This window comes from Orcinus orca, chromosome 12 (assembly GCF_937001465.1).
Source record: "Orcinus orca chromosome 12, mOrcOrc1.1, whole genome shotgun sequence".
NCBI lineage: Eukaryota > Metazoa > Chordata > Mammalia > Artiodactyla > Delphinidae > Orcinus > Orcinus orca.
Genome location: NC_064570.1, coordinates 31924783 through 31951657, shown reverse-complemented (window position 1 = coordinate 31951657; position 26875 = coordinate 31924783). Strand labels below are relative to the sequence as shown.

At 39.4% G+C, this 26875-nt stretch overlaps 1 protein-coding gene across 12 annotated transcripts in view; it reads left to right on the top strand.

Moving 5' to 3' along the window:
- Positions 1 to 26875, top strand: part of L3MBTL3 (L3MBTL histone methyl-lysine binding protein 3) — a 118982-nt gene that overhangs the window by 22660 nt on the left and 69447 nt on the right. For 9 of the 12 annotated variants that reach the window (XM_033407427.2, XM_033407462.2, XM_049695233.1 and 6 more), the window contains 10 exons: positions 7308 to 7419; positions 7790 to 7864; positions 9305 to 9464; positions 10612 to 10744; positions 12621 to 12705; positions 14309 to 14400; positions 16332 to 16436; positions 21694 to 21829; positions 23958 to 24049; positions 26557 to 26708. In XM_033407427.2, coding sequence (XP_033263318.1) covers positions 7308 to 7419; positions 7790 to 7864; positions 9305 to 9464; positions 10612 to 10744; positions 12621 to 12705; positions 14309 to 14400; positions 16332 to 16436; positions 21694 to 21829; positions 23958 to 24049; positions 26557 to 26708 — 1142 coding nt within the window. The remainder of the gene's footprint in view (positions 1 to 7307; positions 7420 to 7789; positions 7865 to 9304; positions 9465 to 10611; positions 10745 to 12620; positions 12706 to 14308; positions 14401 to 16331; positions 16437 to 21693; positions 21830 to 23957; positions 24050 to 26556; positions 26709 to 26875) is intronic. The other 3 variants (XM_004263833.4, XM_033407475.2, XM_004263834.3) reach the window with 3 other exon arrangements.

The window sequence follows — 26875 nt, the reverse complement described above, 5'->3', positions numbered from 1 at the left end:
ACCTGTCCATGGCCCTTTAGACTTTGTGTTTGTACTTAGTCACTCAGGTGTTTGAACATCCGACCTCCCTAACTGGCCGTCTCTTGGCTTGCCTTGCTGATGCTTGGTGTTCTGGCCTGTTCTTGAATAGAAATTCCTGCCCCCTAATATTGACTTCTTGGAATCCAATCCCTTTTAGTGGCCACTTGACAAGTATCTGAGCCAAAACTGTTCTAGTCCATCCTCAGTGGTGAGATTTGGACAGTTCACCTCTTGTTGGAAAAATACTTAGATTTTAGTTGGTTTAGGTTTAATTAAGTGCAGTGTGCCAACACATCTATCTGAGTTTAGTTTAACAAAAATATTGCAGTGAGGTTTAGTGAAATACGGAAAGGAGATTCGGTTTTTAGTTTTAGTTCTATGTGACCTTGAACAAGTCAGTTAATCTCTTTGGGGCCAATTTCCTCTTTGGTAAAATAAGGAATTAAATGAATGCCAAGGGTTTTATCTTCTCTAACATTCTCCAAATGTTCATCTGGATTAGATATGATGGAAATAGAGTGCTGAAATTTTTGAGAAAGAAAAACTCTTCAAGATTCTGTTAGTGTCAGCCACATAATTAGCTAAATGAGCTTTGTTATTTAAATTCTAAGTTTCACAATCTTTATCTGTAAAATGGGGTTATAGGATCTATGTCATAAGCTGGTTATAAGGATTGAAAAACATAATATATGTAAAACACTTAACAAATTGTATCTTTTCTTGCTTTATGGTATATTATGTAAACTGCCTTTTTTTTATTGCTTCAGCGTCTTATTTTTCTTGTACATTTTTATTCCTTCTGAATGGCTTATTTTTTTTCCCATGTAGGTGGATGATGAAATTTATAATTTTTGTTCAGTTAGATTTTGACAGTAGAGTGAAGTCTCCATCCCTAAGAAATTTAGATTGCCTAAAGGTTTTCTAAGCAATGGATTTTAGGAATTAACCTATTACTTTTATAAAGGTAATCAGATAATTAAGCCACTTAGTGGGTATTATCATCTGGGTTATTTGATTTGACTTTTAGACTCATCTAATTACTTGGGTAATTGCCATGTATCCAGTTCACTTTATCTGCTGTTGACAGATACCCTATTTAAAAAAATAATTAAAAAAAATTTTCTACTTTATAACCCTTTTTATCTGAGGAGATTCAAAGACTAGCCAGTTGATTATATTGCTTAGGATATCTGACTCATTTGCTCCTCGTATTACAGGAGCTGCCTAAGAGAACTGATTAAGCAATTGGTTTTTCATAATTAAGTTATTGGAAAGAACTTTGAATAAATCATGCAGTTTACTCTCCCGCATCATGCTCTGCCTATTTGACACTGGAAGCTTCTCTTTTTTAATGGGCGAAGGCATGTGGCTTTCTTAATGTGCGATCCCTAAGACAACCCAGCTGAGGTTAATTCAGCTAATACGTAGAAGTTGGTTTCTTATCATGGGAACAGGTTTTAATATGCTTCAGTTTATTGCCTTTTTTTTTTTTTTTTATTGCCATTTTGAAAGAACTTTTCTCTGTAAAAGCCTCATGACTGCTGGCCAGTCAAGTGATATCGCTCTTCTGCTTAAAATCCTTTAGCAGTTTCCTGTATCCTTCGTGATAAAGTTCAAACCCCTTAAGTTTACCACAAGAATTTTTTGGTGGTCTAGCCCCTACTTTCCTCTCCAGCTGCATCTCATTTCACTCCTCTGTGCCACCCTGTTTCCAGCCCAGCCAGCTAGCTCACACCTTGGTCCCTTTTTACTGGTCCCTGTTGCTGGCATCCCCATTCCCCACTTCACACTGGGCTAACCAACCCTTATATAAAACAGAGCGCAAAATCTCCTTATTTGGGTGCAGTAGCAGAAAGAATAGAGAATTTATTCTCTGGTGGGCACTTAACCTACATCTTTTAATTCTCTTATTTAACCCATTTGAGGGAGTTTCTGTCACTGTTGTCGGTTTACAGATGGGGAAACAGAGGCCCGGAGTGCTTAAGTCACTTGCTCAAGCAAGGTCAGACAGTGCGTTACTGGCAGAACTGGGTCTTAAAACCAGGCTTTTCTGATTTTAAAACTGATTTACTTACCACTACTATTCTACTAACAAGAGAAACGTTTTCATATCAAAAGAGATGAAAGGGAAATGTTACAGCAATTTAGAGGAGGTATTATGTTAGCTGGAGGGATCAGGAAGGCTTTGGAAGCAGATGTCGTGAGGTTTAGGTGCCTGAAAATAGGTGGGAAACTGTGTGAAGACTTTTGGGGGCAGGGATGGGAGGAGGGAGAGAAAGGGGCATACAGAAGAGGGGCTAGCATCCAAAAGTATAGTGTTAGGGAAGAACAACAAGTGTCCACCGGACCTCTTGAAAATATTGTAGTCATTAGCAAGACATTTTTACTTAAACAAACTTTGTAAACTTTACCGTTGCCTAATTTGTTCCTTTAAAATGCAAATCTGTGTTTGTAGATTAATATCTGAGGGCCAACTGTAAGAACAGGCAGGCGACTAAGTGGTAAGGCTTGTGGAAAGATGCATGGTAGGGCTTGCTGTCCCTAAGCGATTCTCTGCCTAAACTTCTTATGATTTCTGAAATTTATCTGCAGAGAATTATTCCTCTGGGTTATAAGGATTTAGTCTTCCAGAGTCCCTCAGTAAAATGTCAGTACACTCCTGAGAGTGATAGCATCTTATCTCAAAAGAATAGTTGCCACTTAACCAAGAGCAAGACCCAGCACCAGTGATGCAGAAACCCAACTGGAAAATTCACTGCGCTCTTATTGCAGGGTTTTGCCTTGTCTTGTTTGACGTTCAGAACAGTGTAGTTACTAAATATCTTTGTCCTTGAAACAGATTGCTAAGTAGAACTCCTATTTCAACACTGAAAGTAATGAAAACAATAATCTCAGCAGTGTCTTTTAATGATCTGTTATTAAAGATAGGCACAAATAGGCTAAAGATCCTTTGCCTCTATAAGCAAAAATAAAGAGAATGAATCAAATAAAAGGTAGCTTAAGCCAAGACAAACAAACGAAACCTTTTCAACCCCTTATATATTTCAGGCGTAATTGTTTTCTGATTGACCCACTAACAGAAGTTACAGTGTCAGCTGATATGCTTGATTTGCTTAATAAAGCCCTTTTGTAAAGTTTATAATTTTGACATTCTTGATTGTAGAATGGAGTCAGTTGCTAATTTTTTATAGTGTTTTTTAGATGTCTAGGTTAAAAGAACTAATAACTTAAAAAAAAGTGATTATATCAAGTTTCTATAGTTGCAGCACCATTCATAAAAGCATTACCAATTTCAGAATTTGAGTATTTTATTGGGGAAAAAAATGTTAGGAAATGTGTCAGTCTTTCTGGAATTTCATCAGTGGAACTCAGTAATGTTAGCAGCACCTAACTAACAGCCTATGCTGTCCAACATTTTTTACAGTAGTAATATTGTGGAAGACAAAAAAATTGAGATATCAAAAAATTGATCCCTGTGTCTTTTTTGCATATGATAGGATACTTTAAAAACACTTTGAGGTTAATTTTTTATTATAAGTTACAGGTGTACACTATAGTGATTCACAGTTTTCAAAGGTTATACTCCATTTATAGTTAATATAAAATATTGGTTATATTACACATGTTGTACAATATATCCTTGTAGCTTATTTTATACCTAATAGTTTATACCTCTTAATGCCCTACCCCATGTTGCCCTTCCCCCCCCCACTGGTAACCACTAGTTTGTTCTCTATATCTGTGAGTGTGGTTCCTTTTGTTATATTCACTGGTTTGTTGTATCAATATTTTTTAGATTCCACATATGAGTGATACCATGCAGTATCTGTCTTTCTCTGTCTGACTTATTTCACTTAGCATAATGCCCTCCAATTCCATCCATGTTGCTGCAAATGGCAAAATTTCATTCTTTTTTATGGCTGAGTATTATTCCATTGTGTGTGTGTGTGTGTGTGTGTGTGTGTGTGTGTGTTATATATATATAATATATAGTATGTGATATACATATCTCTCTCACATCTTCTATATCCATTCATCTGTTGATGGACACTAGGTTGCTCACATATCTTGGCAATTATAAATAATGCTGCTATGATCATTGGGTTGCATGTATCTTTTCAAATTAGTGTTTTTGGGTTTTTGGATATATTCCCAGGAGTGGAATTATTGGGTCATATGGTAGTTCTATTTTTAGTTTTTCGAGAAACCTCCACACTGTTCTCCACAGTGGGTGCGCCAATTTACATTCCCATCAACAGTGTAGGAGGGTTCCCTTTTCTCCACATCTTTGCCAACATTTGTTATTTGTATCCTTTTTGATGATGGCCATTCTGACAGGTGTGAGGTGATATCTCATTGGGGTTTTGATTTGCATTTCCCTGATGATTAGTGATGTTGAGCATCTTTTCATGTGTCTGTTGGCCATTTGTATGTCTTTTTTGGAAAAATGTCTATTCAGTTCTTCCGCCCATTTTTTAATTGGGCTGCTTGTTTTTTGGTGTTGAGTTGTATGAGCTGTTTATATATGTTGGATATTAACCCCTCATTGGTCATATCATTTGCAAATATTTCCTCCCATTCTGTAGGTTATCTTTTCCTTTTGTTGATGATTACCTTTGTTGTGCAAAAGCTTTTACGTTTAAATAGGTCCCCCCTTTTTTGGCCTTTATTTCCTTTGTTTTAGGAGATAGACCCCCCCAAACTATCGCTATAATTTATGTCAAAGAGTGTTCTATGTTTTCCTCTCGAAGTTTTATGGTATCCAGTCTTACATTTAGGTCTTTAATCCATTTTGAGTTTATTTTTATATATAGTGTTAGAGAATGTTCTGATTTTTGAAATAAAGTAACTTTGGTTAGAGTAGATTTTTAAATATTTTTCAGGGTTATAGGATGCCTTTGAGAATATGATAAAACTTATAAACTCTATCCCCAGATAAATACATATGTGCCCTTGGGCTTCCCTGGTGGCGCAGTGGTTGAGAGTCTGCCTGCCGATGCAGGGGACACGGGTTCGTGCCCCGGTCCAGGAAGATCCCACATTGCCGCAGAGCGGCTGGGCCCGTGAGCCATGGCCGCTGAGCCTGCGCGTCCGGAGCCTGTGCTCCGCAATGGGAGAGGCCACAACAGTGAGAGGCCCGCGTACCGCAAAAAAAAAAAAAAATAAAAATAAAAATAAAAAAAATATATATATATATATATGCCCTTAACCATAATTTTGCATATATTTCCTGAGATTTATCAACCCCTTAAGTCCGTCCATGGGTCCCTGGCTTACGGGAGTTAACTGTTTCCCTAAGTGCACTGCATCTTTACTTTGTGCTTAGATTGTAGGTCAGTTACTGGCAGTAACTATCACGAGAGGGAAAAGATAACTGGAATTAAGTGTTGTGATGTGGGAATATTACCTTTTAACTTTGAAAGTATTGGAACCTAAAACTCCCAGGTGTCATAGGTCTGAATTTTGATTTGAAGATTCCACTCAGCTGTGTTCTCTTTCTCAGTGTTTGAAATGCCAAGGTGTAGTTTAGCAGCAATTTGGAAATTTAAGCCACAGGACACTTTCTGTGTAATGTAAATGTTTTGTGCTATTTCCCACATTTTGTATTTGTCAAAAAAGTTTAAATTAGCATCAGCATATAATAAAAGTAAACTTACTTACCTGGGCTGATGCCAGTTTTTAAAAATTTTTCATTCAGAATTGATTTTCTGCCATAGTTTTTAACATCATTAATTAATAATCATGATGGCTTGGCTTTTCTACTCTTGCCCAGTAGATGGTACTGTCAGCTTTATTTTGAAATATTCTGGTTTCAGAGTTGGTCATTTAAAATTTTATTTTTTTTTCAAAAAGTAAAGTTATTTTTAGCTCTTTCCCTTCCAATTGACTTTTTACCACCTCCTAAACAGACATTTTTAGGTGAACCCACTAGGTTTAGTATATACATGTTACCTGGGAACTTGTATCTGGAATATGAAATAGGGAGAAAACATTTTCACCTTCCGTAAGTATGTCACTTGTTCAGTCTAGAAAGCTTTTAATAATTGTAGACTATGTGCAGAAAATTGTTTAAGGTGCTATTTTCACCTGGTGGAAAGAATAATTAGTTGTAAATTTTGCTTATGATGTTTCTGACTTGTAGTCTGAATCTAGTTTGGTAAAATAAATCATTCTGTTGGCATGTTGACCAAATAGATTTTTAGATTGGGAAGTGGAAGGCCTTATTTAAATACTTCATATTTGCATGCTCATCTATATTTCTGTGAGAGATCTAAAAACTTTAAGCCGAAAGTTTTATAATCCTTTTGAATTTTGAGCTTTCTGGCTCTTCATCCCCTGTCAAGATTAGTGGATCCCTAATGTCATTCTGTTTTATGGAAAAACAGAAGGAATACAGAATAACTTTGACCTTCATGAAAGTGAGAGTAAACCTAGCTGTTTCAAAGAGAATGGGGCCCCTGCACACAGGTAGTGGTTAAAAGTCTTCAACACGTAAACTGTATGTCCAGGAGATTGCAGAAGAACACTTGGTTTGAGGCTCTCCATGAGGTGAGAGGAAATTTTCAATATTTGGGGTCAAAAATGCCCATGAAATCAAGATGCCCTTACTTTTTAGTGATAAAATTGGCCTGAAGCTAGTAAGCTTGTTCACATCTCATAGATGTTACCAGTGGTTTAGTTTAGGAGGACTAGAAGTGAATGATTATAACAGAATTCTAAAGAGCAGTGAAAGAAAGAGGAGGTATAGGGCTGGGGGTCCCATGACTCATGCTTAGCCTTCCTTCCTCATATCTTGGAATATGGGGATAGGGACATGCAAGTCACAGTTTCTAGAATGATGATATTCCTGCTCTTTGAACTAGGTGAACTTGGGTGAGACAAGTTGATTCCTGGGAAAACAGTAATTCTCCTTTTACTAACTTTGATCATCAAATAAGCAGTAATATGAAACAAGAAAAACAGTCTTAGCAAAAAAAAAAAAAAAAAACAGTGTTTGAAATTATAAGCCATATAAGTGAGCTGGCAACTCCATAGGACAGTGCAGGGGTGGTTGTTTGTATCCTTAAGAAGTTCTTTGTTGCATTGTTCTATTCCCCCTTCCTGAAATTCCAAAATTGGTAAATGCAAAGGGCTTAATAGTGGTAGTGGGCTTTTCTGGATATAATTGTTGAAATTAACTTTATAAAAACGTAGTTCATTTGCTTAAAGACTACATGTGCCAGCCATTAAATGATGACTTTTCTGAGCACTTTGTAAATTTTGCCTCTTTCTACTATTATCGCTAGTTCCGTGTAAATGAGTTTGGCGCCTTGGAAGTTATTACAGATGAGAGTGAGATGGAAAATGTTAAAAAAGCAACAGCCACCACAACTTGGATGGTACCAACTGCTCAAGAAGGTAAGAACAGGTCATCTGCATTGTCCTTTTTTTTTTTTTTGAAGAGTTTTAATGTAAGAATATCTAAGGTTTTATAATAGGCTGGAACTTTGAAAATCCTGGGTGATCTTTGTGTCACATATTCTTAGGTAAATTTCTATGACAAAACTAATATGGAACCAGCTTTTATATTTTAAAATAACTATAAAGTGTCTTCTTTCTTTATGCCAGATCTGTCATAGCATTAGGTTAATTGGAAATTATCAAGTAAATCCATGTTGTAATAACCTACCCAGGTGATTTAGCCAAAAGCCTGCCACTTTTTTCTCATCTACTCCGATGGTTGTAACTAACACCTATATGCTGATGACTCCTAAATCTATATCTCCAGCCCCGACCTCTCCCCCGAGCTCCAGGCCCGTATTTCCACCTGCCTACTGGACATCTCCACCTGGATGTCCCACAGGTACCTCAAACTCCACATGTCTGAAATGCGATTCATTTTCTATTTCTTTCTCCCCTCCCCCCAACCTGCTTTTTCTTCTGTAGCCCGTAATATCAATTGATGGTAGCACCATCCACCCAGTGGACAAGCGAGAAGTCTAGGAGTCATCCTGAATTTGTTCTCTCCCAGCCCCGTAGCCTGTTACCTAATCCTCTTGGTTTTTATTTCCTAAATACATCTCAGATCTGGCCTTTTCTACCTATCATCACTGCCACTGCCTTAGTTGAGGGCCTAATCACCTCTCACCTGAATTACTGCAGACGGGCTCCTAAAGAATCACTCTGCTTCTGATTTCCCCCGATTTATCCTGCACACCGAAGTCAGAGGACCTTGTGTAGATTGCTTATCTGACACTTCACCAACTTCTTATTGTCTCTTTAGCAAAACAGACAAAGATCTGGGTGACGCGCACCCACCTGCTTGCTTTGTGTCTTTGCTCTCTGTTCTGTTCTTTGTATGCTGTGTTCTGACAGGGCCAGCAGCACTGAATGACATAAAATTCTCCCAACGTATCATGCAGTTTCATACTTTCTTGCCTTTTGTGCTCATGCTGTTTCTTCTGGCTGGGATGCTGTTTCTCTCTTTGTCCAGTTGGTAAATTCCTCTTTGGCCTTCAAAACCCTGTTGAGGCTTTATATCAGAAAATCTTTCCTTGACCTCCCCCCGGGAAGGATGAGTCACTTCTTCCTCTGTACTACTTCTGGAACTTGTTCATGCTTCAATTATTGCATGTATCACATTTTATTATAAATATTGGTTTTCTTGTCTGTCTTCTCTTCTAGACTGTGAGCTCTCTTGGGCAAGGTCTATACTGTCATCAGTGTCTAGCGTAAATTGGTGCCTAATAAATGTTTGCTGAATGAATGATTAGCCTAACGATTCAAGCAAAAGGAAATGTGAGCTCCTAGACAATATGGATAATTATGATTTAGGAGATCTTCTGCATTAAAAGTAAAATAGAAAGATGTTGATTCAGCCCATTAAGTGAAAGAGTCACTCATCAAAAACACGATAGAACAGAGATAACCCTCTTAAAATTTTGTCAAAAAGATACAGCTGTATAGGATTCTATGGATGGTTGGTTTCATCTTCCGAATTTAGTGACTAATGAAATTTTCTTCATTTTACTTTGAACTCTGTAGAAGAGGCCTTGGACAAGCTTTTGTTTACCTGTTCTGAAGAATTTTTTTGTGTGTTATGTAAATAATTTGAGTGATTCCTGTCAAGCCCATCCTCTTCTCCCTCCCAAGCGCTGTGTGGTTTGATCATGCATTCATTCATTCAACAAACATTATTCTTTTATTGTGTTGCTAACAAAATTATTAGAAGAAAAAGTCTAAATGTGTTTTGCAATGATTTCTGTCATGGTTTTAACTTTTTTTTCTTCTTTTCGTCTTCTAGTCTTTTCCGAGAAGACTGGGATGCCTTTCAGGTTGAAGGATCCAGTGAAAGTAGAAGGGCTTCAATTCTGTGAGAACTGTTGTCAGTATGGCAACGTAGATGAGTGTCTTTCTGGAGGAAACTATTGCAGCCAGAATTGTGCTCGGCATATCAAAGACAAGTAGGTTTTTGCCCCCATTCCATCTATAAAATGAGTTTTAGAGTCCAAGGTCCTGGTGCTTGGGAATACCGAGGTTTTGTGCTCTCTGATGTCTGTCATCCAAAAATATCTTTTTTCCCCCAGAGACTTTCCCTTTGGAGACACTTGGACCCTGATCCCACTACTGGACTGGTGTCTTTGGTCATGTCTGAACTGAGTTGTGCTGTTCACGTCCTAGCTGCAATACAACCTCTGCCTCTTTCTTTATAGCCTTTTGTTTACATTAATTTTATCGCTCCCCAGCCAAGAGTATTTAGATTTCTTTGGGCTACATACACATTTTAATGATACTCATGTTTGTGGAAACACACTTTTGTTTATATTTTGGGAGGTCTTAGGTAATTCAGCTAAAACTCCACAAATGGACTAAAGCTTCCCCTGACTGAGAATCCGCTGAATGGCCATAGTGAGTAGTGTGGTAGTTGTGTTACTGCTGATCTCAGGATGGACTGAGGATTCCGAGTCAGGGCCGTCAGCTGTGACTGACGGTGGTGTGACTGCCATTGGGAACTGTCTGACGAGGTCAGCTTATCGCCAACAAGGTGTATTTCCTGTGCATACTTGTATACTACAAGTAAATGACTTGGCATTTTATGTTTGAGTGGAGTTTCCCATGTGTTTCAGTCAGAACAGGCTGGAGAATTGTCTGTTTTCGTTAGCCACCTGATGTTTTACAAAGTTACACTTGGCCTTTTTCAGTTGGACTTGGCATTCTTAATAATTGCTAGATCCTGGCTTTAAAATTGCCCCTGAAGACCAGAATATCTCTAAATAATCGATTCTTTCATTAGTATGGATGGCAGCTGTGGAAGACAAATAATTTTAAACTTGTTAGAACCTGTTTCACCTGTAGTGCTGGTGCCCTTTTAAAATTATATCATTAATTACATAATTATAATAATTATATAAATTAATACGTAAGCTAATTTCCACTTTCTGTCTTGACAGTGTTATACATGAGGGTGGTTTGAAGTGTCTCTTATCTATGATATGTACACCATTCTCCTGGTGGTTAACTATTTTTTTTAATGAGTTTTGCGTTGCTAATCAGCGTGCAGATATTTGATGGGTATTGTCTCCTGTCACTTTTTTGGGTTTATAAATTCAGCAGAGATCAGAAGGAAGAAAGGGACGTGGGAGAAGACAATGAGGAGGAAGATCCTAAGTGTAGTCGGAAGAAGAAGCCCAAGTTATCTCTGAAAGCGGACTCCAAAGAGGAGGAAGAGCGAGATGAGGAGACGGTTAGTACCCACAGGGCCGCGCCTTCGCGGGTAGCACCGCGGCCCAAGGCGCCAGCTCTGGAGCCAGTTACCCGAGTTCACATGTTGGTTCCGTGACCTTGTTTTACCATCAGGAGGTTACCCACCTACCCTCTCTATGTCACTGTCCTCATCTCAAGGTGGGAGTTATAAATAGTAGTACCCCTTCCTCAGGGTGAAGAAGTAGGATGTTCTGGAATTTACTGCTGCAGTGAGAGAGGCACCAGGAGAACCTTCAGTTGCACGAATGAATTTTAGATTCCTCTTGACAGCAAAATGCCAGTCCCATTTTGGTAAATTGCAGACAGATCTCATAAAACGATGTGAGTAGGTATAAAATGGCAGATGAATGTCAGGTATATTTAGCTAAAACTAATTCACAATATGCTAATTAAAACATAAACATCCCCTCTCTAAAATATTTATTAGTAACTCTATATGAAAAGAGAGCTTTGAGGTCTCAAAGCATTTTCCTTAAGATCAATATTGAGCAACGATGATTGGCTAGTCACTGTTTTAGGAGTTGGGAATGCAGGGATGAATAAGACAGCAGGAAGACAGGGTTTCTTTTCTCAGGGACATTACATTCTTGTTAAGGGGACATAAAATTAACAAAATAAACAGGGGCAGTATCAACCTGTGATGAGCGCTATGCCGAGAATTACAATAGGGCATTAAGATGATCTGACTGCTTTAAGTTGGGTTATCAGGGAGGCCTCCTAGGGAGGGTGGCTTGGACAATGTGATCTGAATGATAAGAAGGAGCCTGATGTAAAGTTGGGAGTGAGAAGCCCCGTGGGGCAGTGGAATTGCTAGGGAAAAGACCATAAGGTAAGAATCCGTGTAGCATGTTTTGTTTAAGGAAATAAAGAAGACAAGGTAGTTGAGCCTTGAGGGCTAGGGGAGAATGGAGTAAGATGAGGCTGAAGAGTTCTGTGTGGTCCAGGGCTTTATGGTAAACCAGAGTAATGGGTTTGCACTTTATGCTGAGTATGATAGGAAGCCATTGGAAAGTTGAAGGCAGGGGAATACTTTGATATGATTAATGTTTTAAAATGATCACTCTAGCTTTGACATGTGAGAGCAAGAGTAGAATCAGGGAAACCAGTTAGGAGTTTATTGCAGTGACTAAATAAGAGGGCTGTTTAAGATAGAAGTCGGCGGATTTGAGATAGATGCTAAAGGTAGGGTTGTCAGGGTGTGTGAGGGAAAGAGAAGAATCAGAGATAACCCTTAGCTTTTGGGCTTGAACTACGGACTGGCTAATCATTCCATTACTTGAGACTGGGAAGGCCAGAGTGGAGTATAGCGTCTAGAGTCCTTTGGCCGTCGTGAGTTTGAGATTCTTATTAGACATCCAAGTGAAGATCCCAAGTAGGCATCTGGATACATGACTGTGGAGCCAGGGAAGAGGTCAGGGCTGGAGATATGGATGAGGGATGTTCGGCAGACAGACGATCTTTAAAACCTAGGGAGAATGATTAGATAAAGAAGAGAAGGGGATTAGGTTGCAGGAGATGTCAGCAGAGGGACTGCGAAAGCGGGGCCAGTGAGGTGTGAGGGAAGCCAGAACAGAGTGGTCCAGGAGCTGAAAGAAGAAAGTGTTTCAAGGAGGTGGGAGCTGTATCTGTACTATAACAGAGTGTAATTCTTAGAAATGTTCTTATTTTGTAAGGACCTCAGGCCAAAAGCAACACAGTTCTCAAGTGACCTATATTCTTACTTTCTTTTAAAAGTTATGAAGTGAAATTGAAGAAGAGTCCAAAAAAAAATAATGCTTTCTGACAGCTCTCTAACTTTTCATCAGTGCCAATTTCATGAACTTTTTAAAATCATAAACTTTTCTTCCTTATTGTAGGAAAACAAACAAGATGGAAGAATCCTGAGGGGTTCGCAGAGAGCCCGAAGGAAAAGGCGAGGTGATTCGGCTGTATTAAAGCAGGGTGAGTTGATGAAAGGAAGGTTTTATTTGTAACTTTATGAAGCTGAAAATATTTCACACAGGTACACATTTTAGTCTTAATTGTAATGCACACTATGGCAGTTAAAAGATCGTTTGGGGGTTCTCTTTGACTAAATTGTGTCAATAAAAATTAGAGTTTAGAAGAAGTAGATAAGGGGGAAAAGTGGAAATTAGCAACTTTTGAGTAGTGTCAGGGCAAACTTGAGACCACTTTCCATTATTTATTTTTCCATCCAGTAGATATCTTTCACTTACGCACTTTGACTAAAACCTCTGTTCTTATTCATTTCCTAAGGTTGTAGATTTTTAAAGTTTCCTCTCAACCATGACCTCCTGACCTGGTACCTTTTTTTTTTCTTTGTTCCTCAAGGAACACTTTATTCTCATGAGGAATCTAGTCCTTTATGCTCATGAGGCCCTGCCCTTCAGTACTTGGTGGATGAACTCGCTGCCTTACTCATCGTGGACCTTGGGTCATCTCCATAGAAGCCTCCGTGTGCCCCACTAGGCTGTATCCAAAGGAAGGACCTGCCACATCTGCCTGGCCGGTCCTCCACGTTCGGTCACTGTACTTTGCACAGTCCCGTTCTGACCTGCCAGTCACATTGTCCCTGCAGATCAAGGCCTGAACCCAGCGCTCCTCTTCCGGGTTTGGCTGCGTTCCTCGCTCATTCTGCTCTTAATTCCTCAAAAAGAGTTTGAGATATTTCTACCTGCGTCAAGCACACAGCCTGACTTTTACATTTGGGGGCAGATGACCTTCTATCTTATGTCACTGAAATTAAAGGGAGTAAATTCTCAGTTACTCTGCACTCTGCCTCAAAAGTGTCTTTATCCTGACTCTCCCTTCCCCTTCATTTCTACTCTCAGGGCTCTGGCCCTTCTGTGACCTTGTTCCTTCAGTCATTTCCCCCTCTGAGGTGTCCCTTTTTTTTTTCCTCTTCATGAGCTTCATCATTGCCTGTTGCAATCTCATCCCCAAAATACCATTCCCCCAATTTTAATACCCATCAAGCTGTTATACCCTTCCTTTCATTTTCATTTTTTGTCAAATTAATCCCAAATAAAATTGATATTAGCCGACTCCATATGTTTATCATTTATGTATTCTTTTGCTACTTCAATTTGGCCTTTGGCACCTTGATTCCCCCCCCCTTTTTTTTTTAATCTTGGAGAAAGATTAACAGTCAGTCCCTAACCACTCAGTGCACTGACCTTTTCTCAGTCCTCAACTTCCTGATTGCTTAGGAAAAAGAAATTTGAGCATCCTGCTTCTAGAAGAAGCTCTTACTTGCTATAGCTTCCATGTACTGTTCTTTCTTGGCTTCCTACTACATCTTCTTCATTAACCTTAAGTTCTTCTGCTTCTTTTCTCTACACTCATACCTGGATATACACACAGTTCACTTGTTAGCTCTCATTTCTTTGGAAGAGGAGCCAGGAAAAGAGATTGAGAAATACCAGCCATGAAAGTAAGAGAAGAGCCAGGCCTGGGGATAGTTAGGGAAGTGGAAGTTCGTAGCGTACCACTCTGATTTCTTAGATTTGGAAATTCTGTCATTTTAGTTTCATTCGCTTTTCAGGTTTGCCTCCTAAAGGAAAGAAAGCTTGGTGCTGGGCATCCTACCTGGAAGAGGAAAAAGCTGTGGCAGTGCCAGCAAAGCTGTTCAAGGAGGTACAGGCCCTTCTAGAAACACTGTCCATAACGCTTCTCTGGAATTGGTACTGCCGTTTCTACTGTCTGTTTAGGAAATGTGACTTGGGATAATTTCTCAAACATATTATTTTTCATATGTGGAGGGGTGCCTCCGAGGGCAGCTGGCATTTATACGCACACCTTCCCCAGTGCCATGTGCGTGAGCACACCTCATGCACGCACATGCGCGTGCTCTTTCTTCTCAATATTTACCAGGCTTTCTCACTGATTTTAAAAGGGATGTTTCTACTACTACTGAAAAACTAGTAGATGAAGAAGAACTAGCGTAAAATTTCATGTCAACATCATGTCTTTGGGAGAATAAAAATGAGTTACTGTGGTTTACGTAATATCACAACAAAACATTGAAAGATGGGTTACTGTATAACTATGGAAAAATATTTTATCATGAGTGAGTTAAAATCAATAAAAGTAGTTCTGAGTGGGAACTGCTGTCTCTGGGCTAGACCACGGGTCAGTAAACTTTTTCCATAAAGGACAATAGAAAATATTGTAGGCTTTATGGGGTATGTGGTCTCAGATGTAACAACTCAACTCTGTTCTTGTAATGAAAGTAGCTAGAGACAATACATAAATGAATGAACATGGCTGTATTCCAATAAAATTTTATTTACAAAAACAGGTGGTGGGCTGGATTTGTCCCTTAGACAGTAGTTTGCTGACCCTTGGTTTAAATGATTTAATTATATTTAATCATGGTATGTAATCTGCCATCAATACTTTGTTATATATATGTATGAACACAGAGTTTTTAAGAAGTGGTGAGTATTCAATAAAATTTTTTTTAAAAGTGGTGAATAGTAAATGTTGGGATGATTACATCTACATTAAAATATTTAATATGTAATAGTAATTGCATATGACTTGTTCTGTATAATTATTTTCTGCAACTTTGGTCCTTTGCAGAATAGGCTTTTTTACAATTTTTTTTAAAAAGCTTAAATACAGCTAATTACTTGAATCAGTAATACATTCATGTGATTAAAACATGAAGGCGCTATAAGAAAATTGTATGCACATATAAGCAATATATAGACACAAATCCTCCCCACCCTGTCTTTAACCAAATGATAACATATGTCGCATACTGTTTTGGACTTTGCTTTTTGTCTAACTTAGCTTGGAGATTATTCCATCTCAGTTCATCTAACCACTTCATCAGTCTTTTATACTGATGCATCGTATTCCATCATATGTTTGTTCCATAATAATGTAAGCTGCTCCCTATTGATTGACATATATGTCATATATGTATGTCATGTATATTACATGAGTATGACACACATATATGTGTCAGTCGGTAGGGACCACCTTAAATTATCATGGAACAGATATAAGAGGAAATGCTATCTGTATGTATGGACTATATAATATATATACATGAGTCTTTTGGTAAGTAAATGCTTTGGTGAATAACCTCGTACACCTCTCCTTTAGCACATATGTGGCTATCTCTGTTGGATAATTCCCCAGGATTAGAATTGCTGAGTCAAAGAGAATGTTCTTTTTTATGGATATCATGAGATTGCTAGAGGTCGTACAAGTTTATGTCCCTATTAGCGATGTATGTGTGCATCTCCTTCCCTAGAGCCTTGCCAAAGCACTGCAACCAAACTTTTTGCTCTTTATCAGTCTGACAGGTGAAGTATATTTTACTGTAATTTTACTTTGTATGACTCTTATGGGGGAGATGGAGCATCTTTTTAAGTCGATAAGACATTTAAATTTCCTCTTCTGTCACCTGTTTATAGTCTTCGTGCATTTCTCCATGAGATGACCCAGTGATCCTTTTCTTCTGGATTTTTAGGAGTTGTTTATGTATTTGGTTATATAGTCTTTATTGAAGAATGGTGATCACTCACTAAAACTGCTGTCATTTTGCATTTTAGTATCAATCTTTTCCATATAACAAAAATGGGTTTAAAGTTGGCATGAAATTAGAAGGCGTGGACCCTGAGCATCAGTCCGTGTACTGCGTCCTCACTGTGGCTGAGGTAAGCTTTGCCTCATCTTTATTTTTAAAACAAAATAGTGATTATAGGGATTTAATAATGGGAAAAGGTGCCATTTGTTGAGTGCTTACTTTATGCCAGGCGCGGTGCTTATCGTTTTGTAAACATTACCTCATTTAATCTTTGCAAGAACCCCTTCTCATCCCTGTTCTATAGATGAAGGAACTGAGGCTCAGAGAGGTTAAGTGAGGTATACAAGGCCACACAGCTTCAAAGTCGTAGAACCAGGATTTGACCCCTGGTCTGTCTGACGCCATAGGCTTTACCATACCATGTTCCTTAACATAAGGAACAGACCAACGGATATTTATATTACTTTCAGTATTTCAAGGTATCTCTTTGAAATTTTTCACGAAAAGATGTCCAAGTCAATTAGGTATATCTTAGTCCAATATATTACTGAAAGCTCTTAGAATTTTTTTTTTTCCTTTATGTGCTTCCCTCCTTGTTCTCTTCCTTGAGTCAGGGGTATGTATCTTTTAAAATTTTCCTCAAAGAATAAGACCATCACGTGTATTAGTTTTAGTTATCATAGTTTTCCTTCAGTGACTTAGTGGATTTGTAAGAAGTTTGGCTCCTACACAACACAGTCTCATCTGATAGCTGGATGATGGCAGTCACCATAAATAATAACATACTGTTACACAGTGTGTACCATGGGACAGATGCTGAGCTGAGTGTTTTCCATGTATTAGCTTATATAGTTCTCAGAACAATTGAGATTTATGAAAACATTCAGTAAGTATAGACTGCTTTTAAGAAGTTGGCTGTAAAAGACAAGGGAAACTTTTTAAGGCAGGGGTGTGTGTGTGTGTGTGTGTGTGTGTGTGTGTGTGTGTGTGTGTGTGTGTGTGTTTCAACACTTGGTTTTCAAGGAAATTTATTTTAGTTTGTCTAGTTTTTTTTTTTATCATTACAGTAATGTTTGCTCATCCTGGAAATGTCAGCTGGTGTAAGAGTATATATAATTAAAAAACAAGTTCTGTGTCCACCCTGTTTTCCTCATTCTGTATCCCAAAGATAACGACACTTATGAGTTCATGGTGTTCCTTCCAGATGTTTTCTCTGCATGTAAAAATATGTATAAATATATTTTTCTCTTTTTTACATGTAAGTGATATACATAATATTATGCAACTTGCTTTTGTGACACTGTATCTTATATATTATATTATACATATATATTATTTTTAACCAGTGAGTAGTATTCCAGTTCACTGAATTGCTGCAGTTTACTTAATTGTTCTCATATTGATGAACAACTGAGTGGTCTTCACTTTCTCATTATTACAAACAGTGCCTCTGTGAGCATCCTTTTATATTTTGGTGTTTTTTGTTGGCTTTTTTTTTATTTGTTTTGTTTTGTTTTTTGCATAGTGAGTATGTCTGTAGGAGCCATCCCTAGAATTACCAGGTTGAAAGTTAAGGATGTTTAAATTTTGATGCATATTGCTATTTTGTGCTCCAAAAAAGTTTATCAGTCGTTAGATTGTCACCAAGAGTGTACAAGAATTTGTCTAAGCCTAAAAGATAGTTTTTTCTTTGCTTTTTCTTGCTCTCTCCCTCATCCCTCCCTTTTTGTTGTAATGAGAAGAGACTGGCTAGAGAATGCTTGAATTCTGAAGAAGTCATTGGGGAGCAGAGGATTGGAAGGCTCAGAGAGAGCAGATAATTGACAAAGAAGAGATGGGAGAAGATGGGATCCAGAGTATATGAGGAGATCCAAGCCTTCGCCAGCAGGGGGAGTCTTTCCTTGAGTTCTGCAGGGGAGAGCAGGAAAGGATGGGTGTGGTGGGCGTGGGCAGGTTTGCCAGTTTGGAGGCAACTTCTGGAGGTATAGCGTCAGCTGAGATTGAGGATAGAGATAGTGGGATTGGTAGCTGAAAGAGAGGGAGGAGGTTTAAAAAGGCCATTGTGAAGAATGGGAGAGGGAACTGGCCAGGCACGTCTAGAAGGATTGCTGTGCAGTAGGGAGAGTGCGGTAAACAGGTACATTTGATTCACGTTATTTATGGTAGTTATATTCCGTAAATACTACTGAACCATTGCACTTAGGGGAAATACAGGGTTAGGTTCCTGGGAGCCTCTGGTCACAACATTCTCGTCAGCCGATCAGCACTAACTTGTTTTATGTTTCTGTGTGAAGACAACCTGTATGTCTATTGTTGATTCCGTAACATTGAACTCATGGCCACCAGCGCCGTAACTTATGCCTGATGAAGCTTATCTGTTACACAGATCTTCCCTGTCAGGCACTTGCCGGCCTTCTTGTACTTAGGAACACTACCTAGCACTTCAGTACTAGGCTTAGGGCCGGTTTTAAATAGCAAAATCACAACAAAAAGCACAAAACATGAAAAAACGTGACACTAAATAAGTAGGTAACATAAAGGACACTTGCTCGTAGGGTGAGGTACGAAACACGAAGGCAGAGCATCTTGCCTTGTTCAGCCTCAGCTGGAAACTTGCATGATGGGTGAGTCAGATTTTTCACCACTCTGTGCATGCACATGTCCCAAGACCCCACAAATATTATTTTGGGGTTACAGATGTATGTTATCAAGGTGAATTTGCAAATACGGAAACCATGAATAATGAGGATTGACTGTGTGTCATCTTTTTCCCTTAGCGCCAGTCCCTAGACCAGGTATAGGTGCAGACTGGGTGGATCCTTGGGATAATGGAATTTTGTCAGACAACATTTTAGGGCAACAATTTAAAATGTTGATAAAATATTTTAAGTGACTGCTAAGGAAGGAGGCTCCAGAGAAAGGAGGATGCTAGGGAGAAAGTAGAGGAATCAAGGTGAGATGCTAGAGTTTTCATTGAGATTCAGAAGGAAGTGTATCGGGAGTAACTGGGTTAGCAAACTGAATGGATGTGTTAATTTAATCGTTGAAAGGCAGCGCAGTTTCTGATGGGACAAGATCCATGGGAGAAGAGGAAGTGCAGGGAGAAAGAGCTGCGGTATTGGCTGAGTCACCCATGTGCCTGGTGGAACTACTCAGGATGGAAAGGAAGAGAGTGAGCCAATGCTTAGTGTGATGAGTGACAAGGGATGTTTGGGAGGTAGTATGCAGGATGATGAGGGCGAAGTGGTGCAGCCACAGGGCACAGGCCTCAGAGGAGCAGGGTGGAGAACAGGCCCAGGAGCGTGGTGTGGCCTGAGGCAGGAGGCCACGCTTGGGCCTCGGAGGGATGGAGAGTAGGAGAAAGAGCAGCCTCCACTTGAGGGAAGGCTTCAGAGGGAAGAAGCAGATGTGCCTTTGAGCAAGGAAGCTGAGGGTGGAGGAGGCTGTTTACCAAAGGGTTTCGGAGGGCGTGAGCTATAGTAGAGAGATTACAGGGGGAGTAGTGGGAAGTTGACAGCGCATGGGGCAGAAGCTCAGAGCAGTATGACCCTGAAGGATTGAAGGGATAAATTACTGAAGGGGCTTGCTTCTTAGGTATTGACCAGAGACAACTGAGGGTAAGGCAGGGTGGGCCTGCCTAGCTCCAAGGATTGTAAGAGAAGCAGCCCCTGAGCTCCTCCTTGGCATGGGATGGGTGGGGGGCAGCCACCTACCCTTCTCGAACGATCGTGCTTCTAGAGACCCCAGTCTCGGCTCTGCAGGGTGTTCTTATCTCTCTGGGGGGAGTCAGCTTATTTTCACTTTTATATATGCAGCATTAATACCTTCTATTTTTTAATTTTTATTAATTTTTTTTTTTTTTTGCGGTACGCGGGCCTCTCACTGTTGTGGCCTCTCCCGCTGTGGAGCACAGGCTCCGGACACACAGGCTCAGTGGCCATGGCTCACGGGCCCAGCCGCTCCGCGGCATGTGGGATCTTCCCGGACCAGGGCATGAACCCGCGTCCCCTGCATCAGCAGGCGGACTCTCAACCACTGCGCCACCAGGGAAGCCCTACCTTTTATTTTTTTTTAATGCTAATATATAAGATAAAATATTTAAAAATCCATCTTTCCCTTTTGCCTCTTCTTTCCCACTTCTCAAAACAAATCATTGTTAATATTTGGGATCTGTCCTTCCAGACTTTTTTTTTACTGTGAATTTACATATATATGTAAGTATTTATATAAGTGTGTGTGTCTAAATACATATACTTTTGTGTGTGAGTCCATGTATGTATTTATGTATATATGTGTGGGCATATGTATATATGTATACACACATAATAACATACATATACCCACAGAAACATACATAAATACATACATGGACTCACATGAATATAATTTTTCTCATAAACTGTGACTCACTCTGTAAGTTTGTTCTGCCACTTGAATTTTAACAGTATGCCCTAGAGAACTCTTCATGGCAGTAACCGTACAGCTTCCTGATTACTTTGGGATTGTGAATTGCCCTGGCTCCGTGCTCTAATCTCAAGCTGCTTGTTCAGACTTCTGCAAGGCAGGTGCCCTGGAGTGGTTAGAGGTCTGATGTGGCATGTGGTTCCACTTGAACACATCTGCTGTGCTAGTGGGAAGGAGACTGAGAGGCTGAACTGTCTTGAGAGCCCAAGGCCAAGTGTGACCCGGCAAAGGCCCCAGAAACCTACATAACCTTTTTTTTTTCCAACTGAGAACTCCCCTGAGTGGGGCCCTAATTTACGCAGATATGTGGCATCAGCATTCGGCATGCATTACATAGAGTGAGTTTTCACTGGATTCCAGGGAGCCTGTCTCATCTGAGTATGAACTGGGGAGGCTTTTCTTTCTTTCTCGCCACTCTGCTACTAGTGGAGAGGAGAATAAGTTGACTTCTCCCCATGTCTGCACCAGCCATGGTCTGGCTGGATATCGCTGTGTGTGGAACTTTATAAAGGACAGAGAGCTAGCACTGAGCCACTGCACAGCAAGGCACCCACTCTGGCACCCTGCAGGAGCTGTGCACCCTGTGCTGCCAGCTCCCCTTGGTAGCATGTGCTTGTACAATGTAGGGAGTGAACAGAGGACTTGTCTGCATAGGAGAATTGTCACCCAGGATGCATGTGCTCCTGGTGGAACTGAGGATGATGCCAGAACACTGTAGCTCAGCTCTTCCCAATGTAATAGCCTTTGCTTTTAGATTTTGTTATTTGTTCACTTGTTTTTGTGGCTGTTAACAAGGGTGCTTTGATTAACATAATCCATATCATACTTGATATCCATGTTAATTTATTTTTGTACATGTGCAGAAATATTCTGGGCTTTTTGTTTTGTTTTGTTTTTTAATCGACCTCCTTTACCTGTTTCAGGTTTGTGGGTACCGGATAAAGCTGCACTTTGACGGATATTCTGATTGTTACGACTTCTGGGTAAATGCAGACGCTCTGGATATTCACCCAGTTGGGTGGTGTGAGAAGACTGGCCACAAGCTCCATCCTCCAAAAGGTACTGTCACTTTTTAGTTTCACATTTTATATTCTGAAACACTCATTTTCTTATATCTTAATTTAGATTTTTAAGAATTCAGACTTTATGATTATTCAGGTGGGCCCAAATTTAAGCTTATTGTTAATGATGAAAAATGTTTATTAAAGTGAAGGAAATTTAGGGCTTCCCTGGTGGCGCAGTGGTTAAGAATCCGCCTGCCAATGCTGGGGACATGGGTTCGAACCCTGGTCCGGGAAGATCCCACATGCCGTGGAGCAGCTAAGCCCGTGCGCCATGACTACTAAGCCTGCACTCTAGAGCCCGTGAGCCACAACTACTGAAGCCCACGCACATAGAACCCGTGCTCCTCAACAAGAGAAGCCACCGCAATGAGAAGCCTGCGCACCACAACGAAGAGTGGCCCCCACTCGCCACAACTAGAGAGAAAGCCCATGGGCAGCAACAAAGACCCAACACAGCCAAAAATAAATAAATTAATTAAAAATAAAATAAAATAAAGTGAAAGAAATTTAAAAAATAGAATCCTACTTAAGAGAATAAACTATGTCCATGTACTTACTTGCATGTCACATAACATCTGCTTGATACTTAATTTTGACTACAGGTTTTAGCTACAGATTTCTGTTTCATACACACACACAACACACGCACAAATACATCCTTGAAATATGATTGAAAAGTTAGTTCTAACCTGTTTACATAGCTAACTGTTTACTGACATTTCAGTAAATAAAAAATCTTGAGAAATTATGCATTGAACTTACATATCTGAATATTTAGGAGACTGGAAAGGAGAATATAACACTGAAAATCAGTTCAGCTGGGGGTTGGACTAATAGCAGTTACTCTTTTATTATTAAATTCTTTATATTACAGTCTGCCAATGCTTCTGTCTGTTTCATGTATACAAAACATCCAAGAATAACAGATCCTGTCTTTTTCAGTTCATCCCTAATATATTTAATAATTTCTTATTTCCTTCCTTTTCATATTACATTCAGTATTTCTTGCTTGATGTCAAAGAACCAGGTTACTAGTTTGATATTTTTGGCCTGTCTCAGGGTTATTGGGTTTTAATGGACAAGCTATCCTTTGGTTTTAAGTGAAAAATTAATGGCAGAATGGCATTTTCTGATAACTGAAGGATCAAACAGAAGCACCTAGAAAAGTTAAGGATGAAAAAGAAAATCTGTAAGCCTTTGTGTAAATTGGCCTGTTATATATGGTGAATTATTCGCTGTTCCTTTCACACCAGCCTCGGGACTTTGATGGAAGTAGAAGCGAGCACATGAGTAGATAAAATTAAATGCTCAGTTTCCTTTTTGAAGAAAATGTTGGTTTTACCAGCATTAAACATGAAATTGTGAAAATTAAGACAAGGACGTTTCCATTGTTGTAATTTGCCAACATGCTTACTTCATAAATCTTGAATTGTCCTTCTTGTGGTGACAGGCCAGAAAGATTTTATCTGTTGTTATTACCATTTTTTCCAGCTTCCCACTTGTTCCTACAAGTTAGTCTCCCAGAGTAGAACGGTGAGGGAAAAACAAAGAACTCAACTACTCTAGCTCACTGCTGAGGAATTCTACCTAAATACTGGTAGAAATGGTCTGGTAATAAAAAGAAGTCCATACAATATATGTTTGCTTTCTTACACCTTTTCTTTTCATCCATTACCATTCATTCAGAATTGAAAAACATAATATAATTTGTTGGAAATCAATGCCCTGTGTATAAAAATACATAGATATAAATTATAAGTTAAATACTGTCTATTTTAAGAGTCACCTGATTGCTTGATTTTGGCATGTTGGAGTTACAGATAAAAGTAGGAAGGGGGGCTCCCCTGGTGGCGCAGTGGTTGAGAGTCCGCCTGCCGATGCAGGGGACACGGGTTCGTGCCCCGGTCTGGGAAGATCCCACATGCCGCGGAGCGGCTGGGCCCGTGAGCTGTGGCCGCTGAGCCTGCACGTCCGGAGCCTGTGCTCCGCAATGGGAGAGGCCGCAGCAGTGAGAGGCCCGCGTACCGCCAAAAAAAAAAAAAAAAAAAAAAAAAGTAGGAAGGGAAAGCTAAAGTGTGAAATATTTTGGTATTTTACTGTGTGTTTATATGTGCTTACCCTAGGGTATAAAGAAGAAGAATTTAATTGGCAGGCTTATCTCAAGACATGCAAAGCTCAGGCTGCTCCCAAGTCATTATTTGAAAATCAGAATATAGTAAGTACCTCCAAAATACTTCTCCTTTCACAGGAACTGGCTTTTGAGTGTTTCACTAGATAAATTACAAGGGATAACAAGAAACTATAATAAATTTTATAGCTTTGATAAATACAGTGCTCTTATCTTAATTAAACTTTAAAATTAGCTTAAAATCATCCTGAATAAATATCTGTTTTTGGCCATAACATGGCTGTCTTTTTTTGTTAAATAATAAAAGGCAACATAGTATAAAACCTAGCTATAATTTACAATTAAGGTGCCTAAGAAAAATTGTGACATTTCATTGTTATTGTCACTTGGCTTTAGGAGTGCTGTTCAGATGGGATTCACATAGTGAGATGCACGTAGCCCCATTTAGGTTTGCATGCTAGGGACTATCATTTAAATCTTCTCTCCAGCTTCTAGCTCTGTTCCGCAGTGTAACAGAAGCAAAGTCTGGATGTGTTTGTATTTTCCACTTCTTGACCTGTTGGCATCTCTGAGGAGGCCTGATATGTTAGTCTTCTTCCCTGCCCTAGTTCTGATCTCATTGGAAAGAACAGAGAGCAAGCAGGTGGAAAACCAAAGTCTCATCTTCATAGTTGTTAAGGGCTCAGTTGGAGTACATGCATGCCTGTATCTGCTGGCAGATGCATTTCTTGATTCTGAGCCCTGGGGTTGAAGAGATTTACTGGCCCTTCCCGCCTCACCAGCCAAGCCCAGGAGCGCTGGACCAGGGCAGACTACCCTCTTGCAGGACAGCTCTTGCTCCTAGAGGGGCAGAGTGGAGACTGTTATGTCCTGTAGGCCAGCTTACTCTTAAAGGTGTGACCAGTTCCTCTTTCCAGATTCACCAGTTAGGGACAGTGAGTGAGAGCGTAGAGAGAGGCAGCCATGTTTCACTAGGGATTCCCTCCAAATAAATATCAGGAGTGGGGAAAACCTTCTCACACACCCCAAATACCCTCATTTGGGAAATGACATTAACCGGGTGTTTTGAGGGCATCAGTCATGGCTGAAACATTCTCTAATCGAATTGTGAACATAAGCCAGGTTGAGTTAGAGAACTGGAGAGGGAGTGTGTGTGTGTGTGTGTGTGTGTGTGTGTGTGTGTGTGCGCATTTAGGTAATTAATAGAGATAATGAGCCAGGCTATTATTTTTAAATGTCTTAATTGAGAGGATAACTTAATTGCTGAAATGTAAATACTGCGTAGTCATTCGGCATCATTCTCTGTCAAGACAAGGGAGGAAGATCAGTCAGGTGGAAAACTCAGCAGCCTGCTTGCTGTCACTGCTCCAAGTTTCCTAATCCTTGTCTGGTTGTCTGGTGATGAGTTCAGTCAGGGATTTGATCCACTGCCTTGAACCATCGTCTTAAATTCTGTGCATTGCTAGCACAAAACTTAATCTTGGGCTGTGTGTTCGGTATCTAAGAGGCAATTAATTTTTCTATTTCTAGATTCCTCTACCTCAGAATACTCAAATATTTACGGTCAGAACACTGATAAATAATTTCAGGGCTTAAATATGTAGTAACAGTATCTGTGTAGCATTACTGCCTGATCCTTCGACTCAGACAGAACTTCACTCTAACATATTCAGATACATGGCTGTCCACGTTTTTCTAATGATAGCTGTATAATTATAGTAAAAAGAGAGATAACATCTACTTTGCTTAAAGTGATTAGAATAGTATCTGTGAGCTTCAGTCTGGACAGAAGGATTTTTTTTAGAAGGGCTGAAGTGATTTGTAATGTGTTGTGACTGATATAACTGATATTCAAGTACTTCTCTGAGATTCAGATACTTTTCCTCACAAAAGATTGTAAGGAATGTTTACACCTGCAGCACCTCAAGCACTAAGTCTTACTGAACTTATTATTGTCTTAGTCTCATGTCCCAGATGGCTGATAATCTGTGGATTTCCTTATGTTACAAACTATTTTGAATGGCTGTATGTGTTAACAGCCAGTTCTTTTCGTGCTATTGTGAATAATATCTGTATTGTTGAATCAAAGTTGTAATAATTTGTAGCCTTTTGTATAGGAAGATGACCTACTTTCAATAGAGTACTCTTTTGAAAGACCTTTTCAGAAGTGGGAGTGAATTTATACTGACTTACACACATTTTTAGCTTAAGTGCTTATTTTGTGTGAAATAATTTTCATTGTTAAGTCTGTAATAAAGGAAAAGAAAAACTGAAAGTAAACTCTACAGTAAATAAAACTTGCCTAACTCGTGTAGTCATCTAAAGTATCAGGACACATGTTAAAATTAATTAACTTTGCGAGGTTGTGGGTGTGTAAGTTTTAAAGGTCCAGATAGTTAATTGGGTGTAGCAACAGGACATTTTTCTTATTGCTACTTGCTGGAAAGCAACTCTGCTGTAAAAGTGGTTCTTGATTTTTAAATTATGTGAATACAGTTGATGGATGCCAGGCCTTCAGGCAGAGGTGCAGAGAGGGTGCAGGTCCTTGCTGTTAAGTGTGTGCTTATCTCTAATTAAATCTGTATGTTTCATAGACAGTGATCCCATCAGGCTTTCGAGTTGGAATGAAGCTTGAAGCTGTAGACAAAAAGAACCCTGCATTCATCTGTGTTGCTACGGTAACAGATATGGTGGACAATCGTTTCCTCGTACATTTTGACAACTGGGATGAGAGCTATGACTATTGGTGAGACATTTTTTCCATTGCTGTGTGCTTTATTAATTGAGTGTTTATCCAAGTACATGATTTAAAAACAGTAATAATGCAAAGCTTATGACTAAAGTAACAGTGCTCTGTCCCATTCTTTCCCATTTCAGATTTTTAACTTTTTACCTGTTCCATATGGTGTATAT